At 41.2% G+C, this 24,106-nt stretch overlaps 1 protein-coding gene across 20 annotated transcripts in view; it reads right to left on the bottom strand.

The window, feature by feature from the left end:
* Nucleotides 1–24,106, bottom strand: part of SRPK2 (SRSF protein kinase 2) — a 312,332-nt gene that overhangs the window by 117,589 nt on the left and 170,637 nt on the right. For 18 of the 20 annotated variants that reach the window (XR_006196478.1, XR_006196482.1, XR_006196484.1 and 15 more), the window contains one exon: nt 15,517–15,668. Coding sequence is in view for 11 of the 20 variants with exons in the window: in XM_042915743.1 (XP_042771677.1) it covers nt 15,517–15,668 (152 nt within the window). In the remaining 9 variants the exon portion in view is untranslated. Of the gene's footprint in view, nt 1–9,421; nt 10,312–15,516; nt 15,669–23,698; nt 23,731–24,106 lie in introns of those variants that run through there. The other 2 variants (XM_042915751.1, XM_042915809.1) reach the window with 2 other exon arrangements.

Here is a 24,106-nt window from a genome sequence, read left to right as displayed (position 1 = left end):
ACTTCAAGCCTTTGAGATGTCTCAGCTGAAGCCACAGATATCATGAGGCAGAGACAAACCATCCTAGCTTTGCCCTTTCTAAATTCCTGATCCATAAAATCATGAGCAAAATTAAAAGTTGGCATAAGGCTGCAAGTTCTGGGATAATTCGTTATACAACAATAATAACCAGAAGAGTCATTACTCTGCTCACCACAACAGCTATGTTAAAAGCTCCTCTGTTCTGCAAGAAAGAGGTAACCTCAATCTTTCCAAGACTACTATCCTCCCAAATCACTCATTTAATTCTTTCCTTGCTGGTCCTTCAACCTCTCTTCAGACTGCTTCTCTTCTGCCTAGAAATATGCTCAAGGTATCCTGTCCCAAAATCAACTTTCCCTGGTTCATATCCGACCTCACCCCCCAACAAGCTATAAAATGTTCTCTTCATTTGATGGCTAAGTTTCATGCAAGAACCTGCTATGGTCTCTCCAGTATGCCTGGACATCTCCATGACCCATCACTGGCCCCAGTCATTGGTGTCACTGGGAACTCTCCCTGCAGGTAATTCTCACTGGCCTTGTCTTAGCTTTTACCCTCCTCAAAATGTGGCTCAACTGAATGCTGCTATTTATTATATCCTTCTGTCTTGAAAACTCATACTTTTATGCCTCAGACCTAATAGTCTTAGAACACTACCATCTCAGTTGTATTACTAACATAGGAAAAATTAGTATTCTCCTGGGAAGAGTTTGGGTCTGGAAGTCTGATGAGAGATTCAAGTTTGAACGTTCATGCTGAATAGGAGTGACATAGTGAAAAGAGCTGAGTAGGCTGAAAGGATCAATAAAAGTTGTAGAAAGAGGTAACATGATTTTAATTAGCATATAAAAGGACAAAAGAGTAAAGCATAATCAAGATATGATGAAGAAATTATAGTCTAAGAGTTAAATCTTCTTTAAAAAAATAAACACAGGGGCACCTGGGTGCCTCAGTCCAACTTCACCTCATAGTTCATGAGTTCAAGCCCCACGTCGAGTCCTGCACTGACAGTGTGGAGCCTGCTTCAGAGTCTGTGTCTCCCTCTTTCTCTGCCCCTCCAGGGCTCATGCTCTCTCTCTCTTTCTCTCAAAAATAAATAAAGTTTTAAAATAAAGTAAAATAAACACAACATCACATGACACAAAAAGAATAAAATAAAAATATGAAGGACATTATTAACATTAGAAATGTTAAATACAAATAGCCAGTCTTCCTAAAAATCAAATGAGTAAAATAAAAACAAAGAGATTATTGGTAATACCATGTAGTTAGTGGTGCCATGTGGAACCATACTCATGTACTTCCAACATATGTATAAATCAGTATAATCTTTTTGGAGGGCAACTGGTGACATTTTTTTTTAAGATTTTATTTTTACGTAATCTCTACACCTAATGTGGGGTTCGAACTCACGACCAGGAGATCAAGAGTCACATGCTCCAGTGCCTGAGCCATCCAAGCTCCACAACTGTTGACATTTTAAAATCAAAATATGCTGTGCTTAAAACTAGCTAATCCTCTCTACATATTTATGCTCAAAACAAATGCATAAGATGAATATACAAGCAGCTCCCAGTAGCATTATTTACAATAGTGAAAACTGAAAACCTTTAAATATCTGATCAATACACAGTTAAAGTAAGTAAATAAGAACACAACATTATACAGAAAACAATGATGCAGAACTATATTTAGATTCATGAAACTGATTCCATACATGTTGCTGGGGAAAAAATAGCATCATATGGATTATGCACAGATCAATTTCATTTATGGAAGTTATACACATATGGATGGATGTGCATATATACGTATTAATTTCTGGATAAACCCTTTCAATTCACCTTGGAGAAATGGGACTGTGAAAAAGCGTTGGAAGTAAAAGTGAGAATTTTAAGTTTTTGCTTACTTCCTACTTTGTTTGAATTTTTAACATTAAGCATATAAAACTTTCACAATAATTTTTTGAACTAGCAAATAAGAAGTAAACATATATTCCACAATATAAAGAGCTATACTGGGGTGCTTGGGTGGCTCAGTTGGTTAAACATCCAACTTCAGCTCAGGTCATGATCTCACAGTCTGTGAGTCAGAGCCCTGTGTTGGGTTCTGTGATGACAGCGCAGAGCCTGGAGCCTGCTTCGGATTCTGGGTCTCCCTCTCTCTCTGCCCCTCCACTGCTCATGCTCTATCTCTCTCTCTCAAAAATAAATAAACATTAAAAAAAAATTTAATAGTAAATAAAGAGCTATAGGAATATGCATATTTGGTCACTTTCCACCATGGGTGTGAACCTCAAGTTCTAACATCAAAAGCCGATAAGGAAATGGGGGCATCACAACAGTGTTAAAACCGTTAATAATAAATCAGGACATCTGGGGTAGCAGTATACTTTCCCATGTACTGGGAGTGGAGGAAAATTCTCATGGACTCTCTAGTGAAAACAACGTGTGTTACTATGAACCATGGCCTCAGCACATTCATGTGAGTACATATGCATGCACACACAAATAGAAACTCCAAAGAAGATATGTAAATGGCCAATAAGCATATGAAAGGATGGTCAATATCAATAGTCTTTTAAAAATGAAAATCAAAATCACAATGAGATACCACTTCCATAAGAACAGAATGGCCAAAACAAAAGTAAGTATTGGCAAGGATACAGAGAAATGATAATCCTCATATACTGCTGGTGGGGATGGGTATACAGTGACATGTGGCTGCTTTACAAATCCAGTCTGACAATTCCTCAAGATACTTAAACATGGAATTACAATATGACCCAACAATTCCACGCCTAGGGTTACCCAAGAAAAAGAAAACATGCCCACTTAAAAACTCATATACAAAGTGTATGTATATGTATGTGTATATATAGTAGCATATTTTTGATAGCCAAAGAGGAGAAACAACCAAATGTATACCAAATGATAAATGGATAAACAAAATATAATATATCTCGACCACAGAATATTATTCAGTATAAAAAGGGAGAAGGTACTAATACACGCGACATCAGGGACCAAAGTTAAAAAGATGCTGAGCCAGCCACAACAGGCTACACACTATAGTGCTCTCTTTACACCAAATGTCCAGAATAAACAAACTCATACACAAAGCAGATCAGTGGTTGCCAAGGACTGGGAAGAACAGGGAAGAGGACTGACAGCTAATGAACGTGATTCTTGTTTAGGGTGATGAAATGTTCTGGAATTAGACAGTGCTAACAGCTGCCCAGTCTGTAAATACACTGAAAACCAATAAATCGCAGCCTTTAAAGTGGGAAATTTTGTGTACAGTACTCCTCTCTTCCTAGCAGTTTCAATTAGCCATGGTCAACTGCAGTCTGGAAGCAGGTGACCCTCCTTCTGGCGTATCACCAGGGATCAACAGTAGCCTAATGCTAGGTCACAGTACCTACGTCATTCCCCTCCTATCACCAGGAGATCAACAGTAGCCGAACACTAGGTCCGTCATTCCCTCACTTCATGTCATCTAGCAGGCATTTTATCATCTCACATCACCACTACCACAAGGGTGAGTACAGAACAGTAAGACATTTTGAGAGAGAGAGAGAGAGAGAGAGACCGACCACATTTACACAATAACTTTTATTATAGTATACTGTAATAACTGTTCTATTTTATTATTGTTGTTGTTATCTCTTATTGTGCCTGATTTGTTTATAATTTAAACTTCATCACAAGCATGTACGTAAAGGAAAAAAACATAGTATGTATAGGGTTTGCTACTACCTGAAGCTTCAGGCATTCACTGGAAGGTCCTGGAAAATAAGCCCCATGGATTAGGGTTTGGGGGAAGTATTGTAATCAATACAGAAAACTGCAGGAAGAAAAAAATAGCAAGTTTTCAAGTACTGCTAGTCAATATAAAATAGGAAAAAGAAAAAAACAACAACAAAATCTAAAACTCTTTTACTTCATTTCAATATTCTGAATTCTAAGCCGACTCAGGATCCAATACAGACAGATAGGAAAATCATCATGATTCTGCCTAATCCAGAACATCAATGCTAAGGAGGAGAGAGACCTGGATATGGAACTCTTAAGAATACAGTTCTTTTTATCTACTAGCCTCAAGTGAGAAATAAAAACTACAGGCAACTCTATTATAAACTTCAAAGTTGCTAAGAGACTAGACTGTAATAATTCCCACCAAAAAAGGGAAATGATAATTACGTGACACGATGGAAATGTTATCTAGCACTAAGGAGGATAACCACGGTACAATATATAAATGTACCAAATCAACACCTTAACTCAGAAGACGTACACCCTACACTTACATAATGTTGTGTGCCTATTGTACCTCAGTAAAAACAAATTAAAAAAAAAGGGAGAAGATAAATTATTCCAAAACCTGTCCCATTACTAGGTTCTGTTTATAAAAAAGTGTTTTCACAATCCTTAGACCCCACATAAGAATCAAACATGCTTGGGCCCACCGAGATAATCGGTGGATGGTCCTGAGGAGCCACAGTGAAAGAAATGACGTGCAAGAGTGCTTCGGGTTTTGGCCAAAGAAGGAAGGTAAAGGAATTTATGTTCCAGTGAGTCCGTAAGGGGACTGGGAGAGGATGGGGCAGGAAAGCGAGCCATCACTGAGTGCACTCTTTCTGAAGCAGACTCCGGAGCCCAGCAGCGCAGGCCAGCAGAGAGAGGGCTGCGGGGTGGCTGCAGGAACCATATCCGCAAAGGGCACGTGGAGGTACACAGGTGCAGTGGCACAGGTGGTGCTGTGCACACCCCTGCTGGACTAAGTGGAGACAGAGGCAGCATCTGGACTGGGCTCTGTCACTGCTGCTGCACCACCCAGTCCCGCTCTGGCACTGAGCACGGCAGGGAAAGCCCCGGCAGCATGGCCAAAAGCATTCTCACAGTGGGTGTTGGCAGCGCCCGAAGCAGCAAGGAAGTCCATGACAGATGTCACAGTGGCTCCGGCCCAGGTCCCATGCCACCCACCTCTGGGGACATGCAGATCCCAAAGTGCCAACCGTGCAGGCAGCTAACAGGTAGGGACAAGAACCACTGACATTTAGAATGCAAGTAAGACCCCTCTATACCCAAAAACTGGAAAATTCCACTCACACAACTGAATATGTATAGGGATTTTTCACGGAGACTAACAGAGCTGCTGTGTGCTCAGTTCCCCAATCTGTTCCATGTCAAGCGGAACCCTCAGTCTCTGGCTGCTCTCCTACCTCCCTGGCTGCTCTGTTTCTTTCAACTCGTTCTTTCTCCTCCTAGATTCCACCGAATCTCTCAAAGGCCTGTCCCTGAACAGCCTTTCTGCATCTTTTTTATTCACTTAACACCTCCTGCATGATTTATTTTCCTACCAAATCTGCAGTACTTGTGTAAGGCTGGGGAGGAGGCCACAAGACCACGTCGACTTCGCACGGAACTGCGGGCTCTCTTGGCTGACACCAGCTGCGAGTCTGCAGCTCGGCTGTAATAGTTAATCATCTGTAAGAAGGGCTCGCAAAACTCCCTGAAGGGTGCTATGCTCGTGGTCACCTCTTAATACAACATAAGGGCCACAGATTAAAATCAATCAAGGGAAGAGATGTAGGGGGCAGAATCTAGGAGGGTCCCAAACACACAGCACGCAGGTGTCCCCCGCCAGTGGAGTTCTAGACAGAGCCGATTCCTCTGGGTAATGACAGGTGACCACACACAGAGTACTGCCAACCACAGAAGCTCATCTAGCCCTGGAGCCCAGAGTCTTTATTGGGGCTCTGCCAGTGCATGGCCTGAGGCCCCCAGGTAAACAGACACTTACGAGGCTGGACACTCCAAGAGCTTAGACATTATCACACAGAACTTAGGGAAAAGGCCAGACCTCTCTTTGGGCAATGTCAAATTCTTTACTACACCATTTGCTAGCTGCTCTTCCAAGCCCCAGACTCCTACTGCTAATTGTCTTTTTGATATCTACACCAGCTTCTTTAAACTAAAATGAATAAAGTCAAACTCAACAAAATTTCCCCAGACCAACTATGATTTCACTGTTCGTGTTAACAGTGCCAAATCTACTTTCCAAGAAGGAACTGAGGCAGTTTGTAAAACCACAATACAAGATACAAAATTAGAAGGAAATTGGGGCAAAGAAAAAAACAGCCCAGAAAAAAATCAAATAGAATAATGCTGCGGTGGAGTCAGGACACAGAACGCAGTGCTGGAAATTCCTGCTCACTTGGTAGAGCAAGGCTGCATGTTTATTTGGCTGGAAGTTTTTTTTTAATAGCCAAATAATATCCAATACCAAGAAGAAATAACAAGCAGATTGAAAATTCACAGGGTCCTTAAAAAAAAAAAAAAAATGATGCCCAGAAGGCACTGCTCTCCTTCCAGGCACATCAAGGTTCAAGACTTGGAATGTTTTCGTTGCTGTCCTCCATATTCAGTTGTTTGTCAAATGATCAAGATGCTTCCTCTGTGGTGCTGTTTGCTTTTTGACCTCGCCTTTCTATGTATCTTCTCTCTCTAGTCATTCAAGATTCACAGATTAATCTTCTTTAAATATAGCAATTCCCTGTGCAAAATCTACAATGGTTTCTACTCACTGCTGTGTTTTTCTTTTTAAAAACATTTTTTTCCTACTTACAAGGAAATACATGCTCAATACAGAAAACCAAGAAAAACAAACAAAGAGGTAACACACACACACACACACACACACACACACAAATCCTATAATCCACATGTAAGTAGGTATGGCAACCTTTACTTAGCAATTCTTTTTTTTAATGTTTATTTATTTTTGAGAAAGAGAGAGACAGAGCACGAGTGGAGGAAGGCTAAGAGAGAGGGAGACACAGAATCCGAACCAGGCCCCAGGCTCTAAGCTGTCAACACAGAGCCCGACACAGGGCTCGAACTCACAAACTACAAGATCATAACCTGAGCTGAAGTCATACGTTCAACAGACTGAGCTCAAAGGACTGAGCCACCCAGCCGTCCCTACCTTCTTTTAAATAGAGATAAAATTTACATGCAATGGAAATCAACTGTCTTATGCACACAATTCCCTGATTATTTGACAAATGTTTACACCCTAATCAACATGAAGAATATTTCTCCAAACCACAAGACTTCCTATGTTCTCTCTCCCAGTCATGTTCTTTGTCAGCTATCTATGTAGCCAATATTTCTCCTAGTCTGAGGCTGGTCTTTTTCATTTTTAAAAATGCCTTTTAATCTGCAAGTATTTTTTATTTTGATGAAATCCAATTTATTAATTCTTATTCTGTAGTTAATATGTCTTGCATATTCTCTAAGAAATCTTCCCTTACTCCAAGGCTGTGAAGATATCCTCCTACTTTTTTCTTTTTATAAGCTTTATACTTTTAGCTTTACATTTCAATCTATGATCCATCACAACCTGTAAAGAGACCTAAAAAATACCTACACATTTAACTGTAAAATCAGACACAATTAACAATGTCCACTCGTACCACTTCTATTCAACCTTATGCAGGAAGAAAGAGAAATAAAATGCATAAAGAATGTTAACAGGGGGCGGGGGGCGGGGAGTATCTGCAGTGAAAGGATAAATGACTGTATGTGCAGAAAATCCCAAGAAATTGACATAAACACACATGAATTGTTCTGTGTTCAACTTTGTATTTTTCACTATATATTCCTAACTGATGTTTTAATTTACTTCATGTACAAATTTCTTACCTTCATCTTCGTCCTCTACATCATGCTTCCAAACACCTCTTCAACCTAACCTACACATCAGCTTTTAGCTTGCTATTTGCTGGAAAAAAAGGTCACTTAGAGCTTTCCAGAGAACCTTCCCAGCCTGCAGGTGGGGTCAGAGAAGTGCCCTATGCTATCAACAAAGTCTAATAAATCCCAAGTGGCAAGGCCCCCTTTACATTTTCTATGAAGTCTTTTACCTCTAACCAAACAAACTTATTCCTCTAAAGGCAATCACAAATCTTTCATTTTTTTTTTCATCTTACACTTAACTACACAATAAAGATGAAAAGGGGTATTTAAAAAGTTTCTTGATCTGCTCTCTTCGGTCACTATTTAGCAAGCCACAGATTATTTTACTAGGTCCAGGGACAGACTGCGAACGCAAGACCAGCAGAGGTTCTGTCACTGACTAGTTTATATTCTAGCCCATGAAGTCTTAGAGAGTGGGGGCTGGTTTCTCACTCACCTTTATATTCCCTGTAGTAAAACACAACACTGTACACACAGTAAGCCTCAAAGAATTCAACTGTCATGCTAACTAAGGCTTAGGGATCAATACCCTGGTCAGCAGCAATTCACAGCACCAGGGTCTATCAGGCATCAGAATCTCCTCAGGCCCCATGAAAGAAATGTTAAGAAGGCCTATGTAATCAGTTCAAGAGCATCTATTATTCTGTTCATAGAGATAAAGAGAATTTCTTTTTAAGGCCTCAAGTGAGCCAAATTAAGCCAACTAATTTTAAAAACATAGACAACCATGGTGGGATTAAATATGTGCACAGCTTTAGTGATTTTAAGGAAAATAACTGTGAATGAATAAAGGTTATCATATATATTTATATGATATATATTTCTATATTTCTATATATATATATAGAGAGAGAGAGAGAGAGAGACTAAAGACTACACTTCTATAAAACACCAGCTGTATGATACTGGTTTCTAAGGCAACCCTATGTAAGGTATATTCCTTGCTTTCTTTAAAAGAAGCTAAAGCTATAAGTCATAAGTCACATACTCTGAGAAAGACAAGGCTGATGAGAACGTATAACTGCCATTAAACTTTGAGAGTTATTAAAATTCAGCCAGTCTAAACTTTTTACAAGTCATCTGACATTTTTCTAGTGTGTGAATATTTACATTTTTATGCTATGTTTTGAAGAAGATATTCCTAAGCCGCAAAAGAAACAAACTGAATGTCACTCAAATATGTATAATAAAGACCTCTGGAGCATTACGGATAATTTTAAGATCCAGGGAGGAAATGCAAGATGTGCATTCCGACTTGTGCGTCCTTCACGGTGCATCGACCTCCTCACTCCTGACATGCCTTCTGAGACACAGGTAACATCAGTACTGTCTGTCCCTTAGCTGGAGCCTAACACTAGAGACAATTCCTTCATCCAACCAAAAATATTTATTGCACTGTGGACAGTATACACGCAGTGGGGTTGACAAAATACACAGCCCTTGCCCACAGGCAATCTTCCAGACTGAGGAGAAGGAGATCACAGATGCATGCAAAAATACATGTGCAATTCTACACCATGACGACTACTGGGGGGTGGCAGGTTGTGACAGACACCATTGTGAGGGACACGGGGAGGGGCCTAATTAAGATGTGATTCGGGGTTCGATGAAGGCCTAAGGAAATGACACATGCTTACCAAGTCAGCCCATGAAAGTGCTGAAATCAGTATCTGCAGAAACAATACAGGTGATGAAACTGTACAAGGTGCCAACTTCCTGAAGGATGATTTAAGAGAGCCCAAACACAGGAGCTCCAAGGAGTCCATCAGTGCAGGCAGCAGGATGTTAACACAGCAAGGTGCCTAGGTCACCACGGACCAGTCCTTGTAGCAAATACATGCTGAGGGCCAGAAACATTTTGAAACATAAGGTAGGTCAAAGCAGTTAATTCCCCTTACACAGCAGGAAGTGAACGGAAGCCACTTCTTCGTGGTAGCCGTGGTGCTCTGGAGGCATAGCACATACCTTGGAGGAGCCTGCTGAGCCCGTGAAACATGTGCAGTGCGGGGCGTACTCCCAGGGGTCCCGACTCTGGATGTACAGTCCAGCCCGGGACCACGTACCAGGTGCCCCTAGCGGTTCCGATGCAGGTGGTACAAAGGTCACACTCTGAAAAGCCACTTTACACGGCAATCCCCCCTGAGCAGGGGGCTCTACCCCGTCCGTCGGAGAGACACTCACCAAATGAGCAGGATTGCACAAGGGCCTCCCGGAAGTGTCTGTTTATTGGCTCGCCCCGTGCCTGATCCGTGTTATCTCCTGGGCTTGGAAGTAAGAATCCAAACAAACTGCCCAGAAGCAACATCAAAACAAGATAGGAAGAGAGAAACCATGCTGACACAGCTCTCTCTCCAGAGGCCAGGGAAACAGGCCTAGCAGAGGGAGGCAGTGAGGCCACAAGGAGACCAGCACAAACACACACGCGGGAACAGTCCTGAGGGGAGAATGAATAAATGAAGACAGAGCAGAGGAAACTAAAATTCACATTTCCTAAGCACCTTCCCTGTACCAGGCAGTAAGGCACATACTTCATGTATTTGTCTCATTTTTATCCTCATAAAATCTTGAGTGGTACGATGTGGTTATATGTTATATTACGCGGAGAGAGGATATTATATCACAGATGAAAAAGCTGAAGCCTGGATGGAAAGGAGCTTGTCTGAGGACACAGGACTGGGAAGCCAGATTTTGACCCCAGGACTCTCAGACACCGAGGCCATAATCCTCCTGAGTTTGGCGGGAGAGCAAAAACTGAGATGAGTGGGCACAGGCTGGCTATGCAGAAAGAGAACGCACAGGCAAGCAGAAAGGAGCAAAGAAGAATGCTTTATCAATATGAGAACTTTACACAGTGGCCTTTGTGCTCAAGTGGCTGAGGTTTCCTGTGTGTTGAGTGGGGAAAGACCCGTAAAGAGGTAAAAAGAAGGTAGAATGTTGAGATGCAATTTGGTTGGTGATGAATGATCCAGAAGGGCAGACACCCAGTTGCTTACTGCAGCTACCGCAGGGTGCAGAGATGGTGGGGGACTTTCCACACTCCACCCCCAACATAACCTATTTCCTAAGGTGAACAAATAGTTCTTTTGTGAAGAGATAAAACAGGGTAGTGTGGTTTGTTGTTGATGATGTTCTTTCTAAAAAGTGGCTGGCAGATTCATTCTCCAGGAATGAAGTCAAAGAAAACAGAAGTGACCAGAAGACAGAAAAGACACCTCACCAGACTAAGGGAATCATATTCCTGAACTGCCAAAGCCACCCCTGCCCTTCCCCTTCCTCAACAATTCAGTCCACAGTCATCATTAGATAGGGTAGAGCAGCGAAGATATCTGAGCACAGGCTAAGTAAGGCCGGAAGGGGACAGATGCCCAAAACAGCAGTGAGGATGACTGGTGATTCATCACATACAAGGAAATTAATCAAGCAATTAAACATAACAAGGATAATGAGAACCCAGCCTCTTATTTATCGAAGAAAGAAACTCGGAAGTACAGAAAGGGAGAAAATTGGGCTGAATTCCCTGGTATTAGAGTGGAATTAGAGATATCTGATTAATTTATGTGTTTTAATATATACATAAGCAAAAATAGAAACAGATATAAATATAGAAATAGATATAAACATAAAGGAAGAGCGTACGGGTGTCCCTAGCTCTAGGCTAAGGTATCTGGAAGCACTGTTGCCTCAACAGCAATAACCACATCTGATGCCTAGATCTTGTTTCCTAAGCACTATTCTCCACTAAAAGGAACGAGGGCTCCTTGTAGAAAGAGTGGATTCCAGGGCTGGAGTAGGGAAAATACGAGACAAGCCTGGAACAGTGTACTATACTTGAAAGTTGGAAAGAATGGCAGGGACATCTCAAAAGGATACAGAATCAACCTGAAGGAGCTCCTTATGGACAAATTTGGGCCATCAAAATAAATAAGGAGAATAACTAATTAGAACTCACTGAACAAAAGGGAACTCCATGAATGAGCCCATCTGAGGTAACTAGAAAGAATGACCAGACACAGAGATGGATGGAAGGGACAGGTGGAGACAGGAAGAGGAAGGAAGAAGAGGGAGAAGGAAGCAAGTTAGTTGGCAGGGGGATATTTATAGTCTCAAAGTAACTCACAACAACATACAGTACTAACTAATTACCAGGAGGAAAGAGTAACTTCACAGGACAGATATCTGGCACACGCCATCTTAAACAAAATAACCAACACCAACTGTAATGGTGCAAACCAAACTCGCATACTACCTGACAAAACGCAGTAAGAACACTTCTCATAGAACAACGCTGTTTTGATATTCCAAATTAAGAAACCTGGGAGTGCCTGGCTGGCTGGGAGAGCATGCTACTCTTATTCTTGGGGTTGTGAGTTCGGGCCCCATCTTGGGCACAGAGATAACTTAAAAAAAAAAAAAAAACACCAAAAACAGCTACAAAATAAAGAAACAGTTTACCAAATTAAGAAGCCTTATACAAAATAATTGGCCTACAATCTTCAAAAATGTCAAAGTCAAGAAAAGACTAAGGAATTGTTCCAGATTAAAGAAACAAGTGTTAATAAAGAGAAAAACAAAACAAAACAAAACAAAAGTCCAAACTGGAATCATCCCCACCCCCCAACACAACAGCAAACCAAGACTTAATTCTAGTTTAAACCTAGCCCAGGAATGTGACCTTTTAAAAGTCAACCAGAAGTTTCCTGATAAGCACAAATGAGGTAATCTGCATGATAAAAATCCTGCTGCTCTCTACCCTCACCCCGCCCCAAAGGAAGATATTCTGTCAAGAAACAGTCCTTTCTTTTCTTCAGCTAGTAACTCCATGCCTCACCCTCAAAGTTCTCATTCTGTACAACTCCGGGAGCATCTCCACTTGCTAGATACAGGCGGGTGCTGCCCGGTTCATGAACTGCTTAATAAGGCCAGTTAGATCAGCTGCATTTTGTTTTTTAACCCAAGAAAACAAAATGTAGTATGAGTCTGGGAAGGACTGGTTTCATATAAAGGACGATATTGGCAACTGGCAAAACCTGAATGTTGTTTGAGGAATGAATAGTAGAGCTATAAACAATGTTAATGTCTTTTTTTTTTTCATTTATTTATTTATTTTGAGAGAGATAGAGCATGAGCAGGGGAGGGGCACAGAGAGAGAGGGAGACACAGAATCCGAAGCAGGCTCCAGGCTCTGAACTGTCAGCACAGAGCCCGATGTGGGGCTCAAACCCACAAACTGTGAGATCATGACCTGAGCCAAAACCAAGAGTCAGATGCCCAACGGACTGAGCCACCCAGGGGGCCCCACAAAGGTCACTTCTTGATTTTGATGGTTGTATTATAGTTACAAAGAATAATGTACCTGACTGTAGGCAAAATTTACTAAATAACTCAGATGTGAATAATTAGCAAGTTGGAAACTTAAACTCTATTTGTGGCTGGGGGCGGGGGGCAGGGGATGGGGCACAGTTCTTGCCCCAGACATTCCCAATCAGTTCCACTGACCCCTTGAATGCATTTATGTCCATTACCTTAGACAAAATGTTCTGATCTAGATCACAAAATTCACAGAGCAAGGCGTCTACTACATGTAATGCTGACTGGAAGCAGAAGTTACTTGCCAGAGTCAGGAATGAGACAGAGAGACAGAGAAGCTTACATCTCTCACATGTTTCAGTGAGGTTGACTTTAGTACTGGTTCGAGTTCAGCAAATGTTACCTAAAATCAGCCCTGACCGTGCAATCCTTCATTCACAGCCCTGTATTTCGGTCTGAGGTGTCTGTCCCCTCTGCTGCTCTACAGAGATGGTACAGGGATAAATGAGAGTACTGGTTACACCTCCTGACCCACACACTCAAGTGCCAGATGTGAGAACAAGAGCTCCCATTCCCGCACGGTAGAGCCCATGTGCTAAAAGAACTGTTCCTGCAGACCAAGCTAACAACACGCCTAAGCAGTGAGATCAAAGACAACTGTCCAAATCTCCTCTTCAAACAACTTCATTTGTGAACCAAGAAATGCAGATTTAGAGGGAGGATGTAAAACCTCTATCTTTTCACCTTTCCACAGGCTCTGTTATGTTCCATACCGGATGGCTTAGACCTTTGAGGTCATAATCACTACTCCTCCAAATGCTAAAGATCTACGTTCTTTTTTCTAAGGAAAACATTGATTCCATGTGTAGAAACCCACACCTATGGTGTGGAAACCCACTCTATGGTTAGAGTAGAAGATGAGTTCTTAAACTTTTACAACAGAACATAATTTTCTCTTCCTCTTAATGGAGACTTAAAAAGTTTCTAATGGTACTCCATAACCAACACCCAGATGGCCTGCAATCACTAGATAAATTCATACAAGACACTATGGAGTCAGGGATTCATTAATGCTCTATGGCCTGACCAGGTATCCATCTCCTGCCATCTATTATTTTTCTGTATAGAATCTGATCTACTTTGGGTGCCTCAGTGGCACAATCAGTTGAGTGTCCGACTCTTGGTCTCAGCTCAGGTCATTGTCTCACGGTTTGTGGGTTTAAACCCTGCATCAATCCCAAGCCCTGCTGGGGATTCTGTCTCCCTGTCTGTCTCTCAAAATAACTAATAAAAATAAAATTCTTTAAAAAAAAAAAAAGGGGGGGGGGGGAATCTGATTACATTGAACTTAATCAGTAGCAAGTCAGTGTCTCATCAATTGTTCAGAAGCTCAGAATTCCAGACTGTGATAATCTACTAAAGAGAATGAAAGTCCAAAAAAGAGAGAGAGAGAATATGAAAGTCCAAATGAGTAAATTAAGTAACAAAGAGGTGGTCAAATGGACACATCAACCTCCCTTTCTCCTACATTCTCAGAGTCCAGTCTACACAAAGTATACAGTCTGGATCACACTGTCCTCAATATTCATCACACAACATGCTTGCCTTTTAGGAGTTTAACTATATGCTCTTGATCTTTACAAAGCAATACAAGAACACTTCACCTGAGTAATTTCTATGTCTTCTGTGAAATCACAGCTAAAAACACAATCCACTGTGTCACACAATGGCAAAGCCCACAGAATGTCTTTTTCACTGAGTACAATGCCAGGAAAAAGTCTGTCTCTGTAAACAAATGAGCAGGCTTTCTTTCCACTGACAATGAATACTATGTAATTCAATGTTATACAGAGAAAAGGACTGGTTCCTTGTTACTCTTAGTCTGAAAACTTAAAGTCAATTGCCTTGCACAACCGTTACACTGGCTCCCCTCAGGAGCCTGGTACCTTCTAGTCTCTATGCTCTTCTTAGATAGCTGCTGCTGTTTTTATCCTTAACTGTCCTACTTACAGTATCTTTAATTCTATTAGCAGATTAAAATCCTCTTGAAAGTATGTATGTACATATGTATATACTGTCTATCTCTTACAGTTTTCCTTCTGCTGTCTCTTACCTTTTCTGGTACCACTCTATACTTAATGATCTAGAAATTAAAAATGAGGGGCACCTGGGTTGGTTACACATCTGACTCTTGGCTTTGGACCAGGTCACGATCTCACAGTTCGTGTGACGGAGCCCCAGGTCAGGCTCCACACTGACAGCACAGAGCCTGCTTGGAATTCTCTCTCTGCCCCTCCCCCGCTCACGCTCTCCCTCTCTCAAATAAATAAACATTTAAAAAAAAAAAAAAAAAGGGTGTTGACACCAAGAGGTGAATTTAACAAAGACCACACAGTCTGCGTCAGTGACAAGCAGGCACGATCACCTTTGCAGTAGTCGGCGGGGTCCTCCTGCTCTTCATCATCTGATCCCAGGATCTCCTCCTCTGGCTCCGGGGGCGTGGGGTCTGGCAGAGGCGGTGGCGGTGGTGGAGGCGGCGGTGGCGGAACTAAGGGAGCTTTCTGCTGAGGCTCCGGCCTGAAACGGGAGAAGGAGAATTCCTATTTACTCAGAAGCCAATCTTGCATTATCAACACACATGAGAGTTTCTTAACACAAGAAAAAAATAAACCTGTCACACACTAACTAGAAATGCTGGTTAATGCACCGCGTCCATTTTAGCTAAATTCAAGTAAGGTTTCAATATACAGGTCCAGAAGGAAAAAAAAAAAAATCACACTCTGCAGGCACATTTTCACTCAGAGCTTCAAAATTTCGTAAGTCCTGACAATATTATGAAATAAAGGGGAAACAGAAAGAGAACCCCCCCCACCCATGCTATATAGCCTTATTAAGTTAGAACACATCCCACAGAGATTATAAAAAGACAGATGAAAGCAGCTCTGAGCTTATAAAAGGACTTATTTTCCATTATTTTAAAATCAGAATTCCTTTTCCCATAGAAACAGTACAATGTGGTTAGGTTTCCAGGATAACTCGTAAAAGCTAATACATGCTATTAACTGATGTACAGTTATTTTCATTAAGGAATTCAGCCATCTATCTCCCTTGCTTATCAAGAATACTACCCCAAACTGGAAATTAAACAATGAAAACACCCACTGTCAGTCAAATACAAAAGCAGCACATACATTAATGCAAGGTTTCCAAGGTTTGCAAAATGCTAATTTCCAAATGTCACAAAAAGGCTAAATAATGGTTAGTCTGCTCTTTTATAAAAGATAATTAAACCCACAATACAAAAAAAATGTTTCTAAGCTTGAGAGATTACAGATGAGAGCCTTCTTTCAGGTATCTAGAGAAACTCGAGGAGAAACTCTTCCTGAGCCAGCACACAGAGTGCACGAACAGGCAAGGGAAATCGGGCTGACAGAGGTGTTCTCCAGAGAGGTTCACAGGGTAAGGAGGGGGTCTCTAGTCTGGGGAGCAAGGGGAACCCCATAAGCACTGATGTGTGCACAGCTGCTCTTCTTTTTGGACTGCCAGTAGTTGTGCCCCCCTTCGAAAAGCACCTTTTGAGACTGCTCCTCCCTACACAAGGGAAGGCTGGTTCTGATCCACTTTCTTCACTGTCGTACCGCTCAGAGCACAGACGGCTGAAGCTGACTCTACAGGCCTGGAACCTTCAGGCCGGCTGTCACAGGCAGCAAGCTCATCTGCAGTTGCCAGTAGAGGCAGGGCCAGCAGAGCCACCTGACCCCGGCCCCTCTCTAAGCCGGACCTCTAAATTCTTCCCAATCTGATAGCCCCCAAATAGCATTTACTGTATTGCTTTTAGCCTAAATTGGCTAAAGGTCACTTATGTGGTTTGCCACCAAAACTCAAAGTGCCACAGGCAACAAAGGGGGGTAGGGTGGAAGGCAGCAGAAACCCAGCAGTCACGAGGAAGGGGTGGGGACTGTGCCGCACAGGTAACCTGAAAGGCAAGCACTGGCAAGTTGAGTATCTTTGGCAGAGTGACTAAGGAACGCTTATGAGCTGAAAACGACCTGTATTGATTGCTATTTGCTACAATTTATGAAGACTCAAAGTTACAGCTCCCAGGGTGACAAACGTTAGGAACAGGGTGGTGATCACATCCTGAGTTAACCACTGCTCAAGATGGAGCCCTGGAAGGGGATAATCACAACCAAACACCCACATCACTGCCAGAATACATCCAAAAATACATCTAACAGACCTTATGGAAGTGTACTAATCTTTCTGGCAGCCTTGCAAATGCTCCTTTCCTTTTTAACATACATGTTCTTACTGAAAGTAGAATGGCAATGCACAAAAGAGAGGCTGGAAGAAGGGGAGGCAGGAGAGGGCTGCACCAGAGGGAAGGGGAGGGGAGCAAGATGAATGGTCTCACAAGAGCCATTCATTCATTCTTCGGGGCTGTGAGCAGAAACTACTGAGCTGACCAATGTGCTCAATCAGAAACGCTTAGAAATTTTACACGAAAAAATGAGGAGATTCTCCAAATTTAGAAGAAAACATGTTATATTCCCTATAGAAACTATGTAACAATTAATGAAAAGAACAGAACTGGAGAATCTTCTACCTGTGCTCCGCACTACAGACCCTTCGGCCAGGTAATTAATTCACTGTAGTGGGGACTGTTTTGTACACTGTAGAATGTTATAAGCATCCCTGGCCTCAAGACATTAATGTCAGTAACATCCACACCCCACCGCCAGTTGTGACCATCAAAAACTATGTCCAGAAATTAACAAATTCCCTGGGGACAAAATCATACCCATTTGAGAACCACTGCTCTAACAAGTGTTTTCTGTACTTAGCTTTATTCCTACAGAGTAGACTGTATCTGTAATAAGGGAAAACAAATTCTCATTTTCATGGGCCTATTTTCTCTCATTTGAGAGGCTCATCATAATGTGTTTCTCTTAATTATTGTCCCCCCCATTTGCTGAGCTGTCCACATCACTTAACAAAATTGTCAGACCCTCTGGTCTCAACGAGCAGGCAGGCACCTCGTCTCCCTCCAGTGAGGGCCACACTGAACAGGCAGGCAGAAAGCTCCCCCAAGGCCACTTATTTCTCTCAAGTTAAAGGAAGGAGTCAGGGTACCTTGAAGTAGAAAGGAAGTTGAGTAATGTTGAAGTAATATTTCAACTATCACATCCTAACACCTAGGGCTATGCTGTCTAATCAGTGGGCACTGGCCACATGCCTGTACTGAGCACTGGAAATGGGACGAGAGTACAAATCAAGACATGCTACATGCATAAAATACATACCGGATTTCTGAGATTTCATACAAAAAATGTAAAATATTTTATTAATAAGTTTACATTTATTATATGGTAAAATGTAGAACTACATTATAGTTCTACTGGACAGCACCACCCTAGGCTCTTCAGATAAAAACCAGAGGAGTACTTGGCCTAAAAAATCAGAGATTCCTGGTCATACCAATGATGGTGAATTTTTCTAAGGCTTCTCCTAGTAACATGCCTCACATCAATGATCACCAACTATTAAATCACTTAAATCGTCATAGTAAGGTTCAGAACAACGTAACTGCCAAATGTTATGGTGCTGATCATGATTCTTTTTCATATCATTCATCCTTGTTACTGCCTACCACATAGGAGAAACACAAGTAAATATGTCTTAGGGCAGGTATAGGCACAAGAGGAGGAGGCCACACCATCTTGAAGGCTGGATTCTTCAAAGTGGATTCTTGTGGCTTCCACGGTATTACTTTAATTAAGCCTGGTTAAATCTCAACTATTTAAAAGATCCAGAGGTAGCAGGCAGTTTATATCACCAAGTACATACTTAAAAAATATACCCACAGATTTTAAAAGTACCTTTTCATCAATCCTAATGAGAACCATCAAAAAGTTATTTCACAGAATAATTACTAGAAGCACTGGGGAGGAGTCAAGATGGCGGAGCGGCATGGAAACCTGAGCTTGTCTCCTCCCTGAAATGCAGCTACATCAGCACCAAATCACTTTGAACACCTAGGAAATTGATCTGAGGATTAACGCAACAATCTTCGTAACTTGAGCCGTAGAACTTGGCACATACGCAGTGCAGGCAGGTGAACCGGGGGAGACAAAGAAGCCGTGGAGGGTGGTGAGCTATTTTGGCAGAGAGAGAAAGAGAAAGGCAGAGAGAGCAGTGCATCGGGATCGTACAAGAAAAGCACTCCCCACCAAAGTAGCTGCAGAGAAAGAGAGAAAGAGAGAAAGAGTAAAAACCCTCGCAGGGGACTGAACAAGAAACCTGTTCCCCAAAACCACTGCCAGGGAGAAAGAAGAGGATTCAATACCACCAGGATTCTATAAACAGTGGAGCATAGACTCTGAAGTTCCTGAGCTCAGTGCCTGGCAGTGCTCTGGTGAGGAAGTAGGGCGAATCCCCAGGAGCAGGCTGCAGGGTCTGAGGGGTCTGTGTGCCACACAGGGAGAAGTGGTTGCCCTGCTTGGAGTGTATTTGGTAGAGGCCATATGGCCTCCCCTGGGGCAAAGGTCCCAGTGGACCCTGGAGAGCAGCACATATGCTGGTATAGGGACTCAAACGCCAGAGTGCCATGAAACCCGGCACTGGCTGGGTGTTGTGATTTGCCATAATCTCTGAATCACTGCCACTGCGATTGCATGAACATTTTTCTGGAGTAGGGTGGCACTCGGCCATCACTCAGTAAGACCCTCCCCAGAGAGTCAGCATAGGTCCAAGCCACCGGGGACTCTGAAGCGTGGAATTCTGAAACAAAACCCCATCTAAGATAAAACTCTAGAGGGAGGTGCCACCTGGCAGCAGACAGCTTGAACACGGACAGGGTAGAGACAGGGAGTAGACAGAGGGCTGACAAAGGAGGGGCTTGATCGCGGGTCAGTGAGAACTCAAAGTTCCTGTGCTAGATACTAGGGAGCTGGGTGAAGCCATTTCCACCTCCCCTGTGCACACACAGCACACAGGCACATGGATCCACCCCAGTAAGCTAAGCAGAGCCACCTAGTGGAGAATGGAGCAATTACATCAAGCTCCACCCATCTGCACCCTCCAAGCACAGGCACCAGAAGACCAACATAGATCACTCCACCAGCTTAGTGTATGGACTATAGAATCCTTCGTAGTTTCAGTTCTAAGGGACACTGGATGTAACTTCATTCAGGTTTCATTCTGTTTGCTGGTTCCTTTATGTGTTCGTTTTCTTTGCTTCAGTTTTTGCTTAAAATGTTCTTTTTTTCTTTGTTTTCTTTCTTTCTTAGATACAGAAAGAAAAACTTGTTTTTTACTTCATTTTTTATTTTTAAAAATTTTTTATTCTATTTCATTTTATTTTCTTTAATTCTATTTTATTATATATGAGTTTTTTACTTTTCAAAGTTCTTCTTACCTTTTTTTCCCCTTTCCTTTCCCTTTTTCCTGTATTCCATAAAACTTCTTTCAACAAGTAGAACAAAACTCACCTAGGATCTAGCTTCCTTTTTTTTGATATTTTGTTTTGTTTTTAATTTTTATTTTATTAATTTTTTTTCTTCCAAAATGACAAAACGAATGAATTCACCCCAAAAGAAAGAACAGGAAGAAATGAAAGCCAGGAACTAAATCAACATAGGTATAAGATGTGTGAACTAGAATTAGAACCATGATAATAAGAATACTAGTTGGGGTGAAAAAATCATAGAAGACATAAAAGAATCCCTTTCTGCAGAGACAAAAGAAATAAAATCTGGGGTGCCTAGGTGGCTCAGTCAGTTAAGCATCCAACTTTGACTCAGGTCATGATCTCGTAGTCTGTGAGATCGAATCCCACATTGGGCTCTGTGCTGACAGCTCAGAGCTTGGAGCACGCTTTGGATTCTGTCTCTCTATCTCCCCCTCTCCTGCGCATATTTTGTCTCTCTCAAAAATACATAAACATTAAAAAAAATTTTTTTTAAAGAAAGCTATAAAATACAGTAAGGCTGAAATTTAAAATGCTACAACTAAGATACAATCTCAAATAGATGGATGCCACAACACCAAGAATGGATCAAGCATTGAATTAGCATTATAGAGAATAATGAAGCAGGAAAAAAAAAGAGGGATACAAAGGCAAAAGATCATGATACAAGACTTAAAGAACTCAAGTGACTCATTAAAAGGTAGTAACACCCAAATCATAGGAGTCTCAGAAGATGAAGAGAGAGAAAAAGGGACAAAAGGTTTATGTGAGCAAATTATAGCAGAAAACTTTCCTTATCTGGGGAAGGACACAGACATCAAAAAACAAGAAGCACAGGGAACCATCATTAGATTCAACAAAAACCAACCATCACCAAGGCATATCATAGTCAAATTAGCAACATATACAGGCAGGAAAGAATTATGAAAGCAGCAAGAGGGAAAAAAAAAAGTCCTTAACCTGTAAGGGAAGACAGATAAGTTCACAGCAGACCTATCCACAGTAACTTGGCAGACTAGAAAGGAATGGCAGGATATATTCTGAATCAGAAAAATATGCAGTCAAGAATTCTTTATCCAGCAAGGCTGTCATTCAAAACAGAAGGCGAGATTAAAAGTTTCCCAAACAAAATCTAAAGGAGTTCACGATCACTAAACCAGCCGTGCAAGAAATTTTAAGGGGGTACTCTGGAGAAACAACAAAACAAAACAAAACCTCAAAAGGAACAAAAACTAGAAAGGATCAGAACATCACCAGAAACACCAACTCTACAGGCAACCCAATGACACTAAATTCCTATCTTTCAGTACTCACTCTAAATGTAAATAAACTAAATGCTTCAATCAAAAGACACAGGGTATCAGAATGGATAGGAAAACAAGACCCATCTGTATGCTGCTTACAAGAGACTCATTTTAGACCTAAAGACACCTGCAAATTGAAAGTAAGGGGATGGAGAATCATCTATCATACCAATGGTCATCAAAAGAAAGCTGGAATAGCCATACTTACATCAGACAAACTAGATTCTAGAATAAAGACTGTAACAAGAGATGAAGAAGGGCACTATATCATAATTAAAGGGTCTATCCACCAAGAAGATCTAACAATTGTGAATATTTATGCACGCAATGTGAATGCACCCGAATATATAAATCAAGAAACTCATTTATTATAATACCATAATAGTAGAGGACTTCAACACCCCACTTACAACAATGGACAGATCTTCTAAGCAGAAAATCAACAAGGAAACAATGGCTCTGAATAACACACTGGACTGGATGAACTTAACAGATATATTCAGAACGCTTCATCCTAAAAAGGAATACACATTCTTCTTGAGTGCACTGGAATATTCTCCAGAATAGATCCTGTACTGGGTCACAAATCAGCTCTCAACAAGTACAAGATCACACCTTGTATATTTTCAGATCACAATGCTATAAAACTTGAAATCAACCACAAGAAAAAATTTAGAAAGACCATGAATACTTGGACATTAAAGAACATCCTACTAAAGAATGAATGGGTTCACCAAGAAATTAAACAGGAAATTAACAAGTACATGGAAGCCAATGAAAATAACAACACGACAGTCTAAAACTTCTGGGATGCAGCAAACGCAGTCAGAAGAGGGCAGTATATAGCAATCCAGGCCTTCATAAAGAAGGAAGAAGGGTCTCAAATACCCAACCTAACCTTACACCTAAAAGAGCTCGAAAAAGAACAGCAAATAAAGCCCAAAACCAGCAGAAGAAGGGAAATAAAGATAAGAGCAGAAATCAATGATATCAAAGAAGAAAAAAAAAAAAAAAACAACCAAAAAAACAGAACAGATCAATGAAACCAGGAGCTGGTTCTTTGAAAGAATTAACAAAACTGATCACCCCCTAGCCAGATTGATCAAAAAGAAAAAGGAAAGGACCCAAATAAGTAAAATCACGAATGAAAGAGGAGGGATCACAACTAACACTGCAGAAATATGAACAATAATAACAGAATATTATGACCAATTATATGTCAACAAATTGGGCAATCTGGAAGAGACAGACAAATTCCTAGAGACATATAAACTACCAAAACTGAAACAGGAAGAAATAGAAAATTTGAACAGACCCATAACCAGTAAAGAAATTGAATCACTAATCAAAAATCTCCCAACAAGTAAGAATCCAGGGCCAGAAGGCTTTCCAGGGGAATTCTACCAAACATTTAAAGAACAGTTAACATGTATTCTTTTGAAGCTGTTCCAAGAAAAAGAAATGGAAGGAAAACTTCCAACCTCATTCCACAAGGCCAACATTACCTTGATTCAAACACCAAAGATCCCACTAAAAAGGAGAACTACAGACCAATTTCCCTAATGAACAGGGATGCAAAAATCATCAACAAGATACTAGCAAAATGGATCCAACAATACATTAAAAGAATTATTCACCACAATAAAGCGGGATTTATTTCTGGGATGCAGGGCTGGTTCAATATCCACAAATCAATCAATGTGATACATCACATTAATAGAAGAGAAGATAAGAACCACATGAGCCTCTCAATATATGCAGAAAAAGCATCTGACAAAATACAGCATCCTTTCTTGATAAAAACCCTCAAGAAAGTAGGGATAAAAGGATCATACCTCAAGATCATAAAGGCCACATATGAAAGACCCACCGCTAATATCATCCTCAATGGGGAAAAACTGAGCTTTCCCCATAGGGTCAGGAACATGACAGGGATGTCCACTCTCACCACTGTTGCTCAACATAGTGTTGGAAGTCCTAGCCTCAGCAATCAGACAGCAGAAAGAAACAAAAGGCACCCAAATCAGCAAGGAGGAAGTAAAACTTTCATTCTCTGCAGACGACATGATACTCTATGTGGAAAATCCAAAAGATTCCACCAAAAACTGCTAGAACTGATACATGAATTCAACAAAGTTGCAGTACATAAAATCAATGTACAGGAATAAGTTGCATTTCTATACACCAATAATGAAGCAGCAGAAAGAAATATCAAGGAATCAATCCTGTTTTCAATTGCACAA

Source organism: Panthera leo, chromosome A2 (assembly GCF_018350215.1).
Source record: "Panthera leo isolate Ple1 chromosome A2, P.leo_Ple1_pat1.1, whole genome shotgun sequence".
Classification (NCBI taxonomy): domain Eukaryota; kingdom Metazoa; phylum Chordata; class Mammalia; order Carnivora; family Felidae; genus Panthera; species Panthera leo.
The sequence above is the reverse complement of the archived record's forward strand: the minus strand, read 5'-3'. Positions and strand labels throughout refer to the sequence as shown.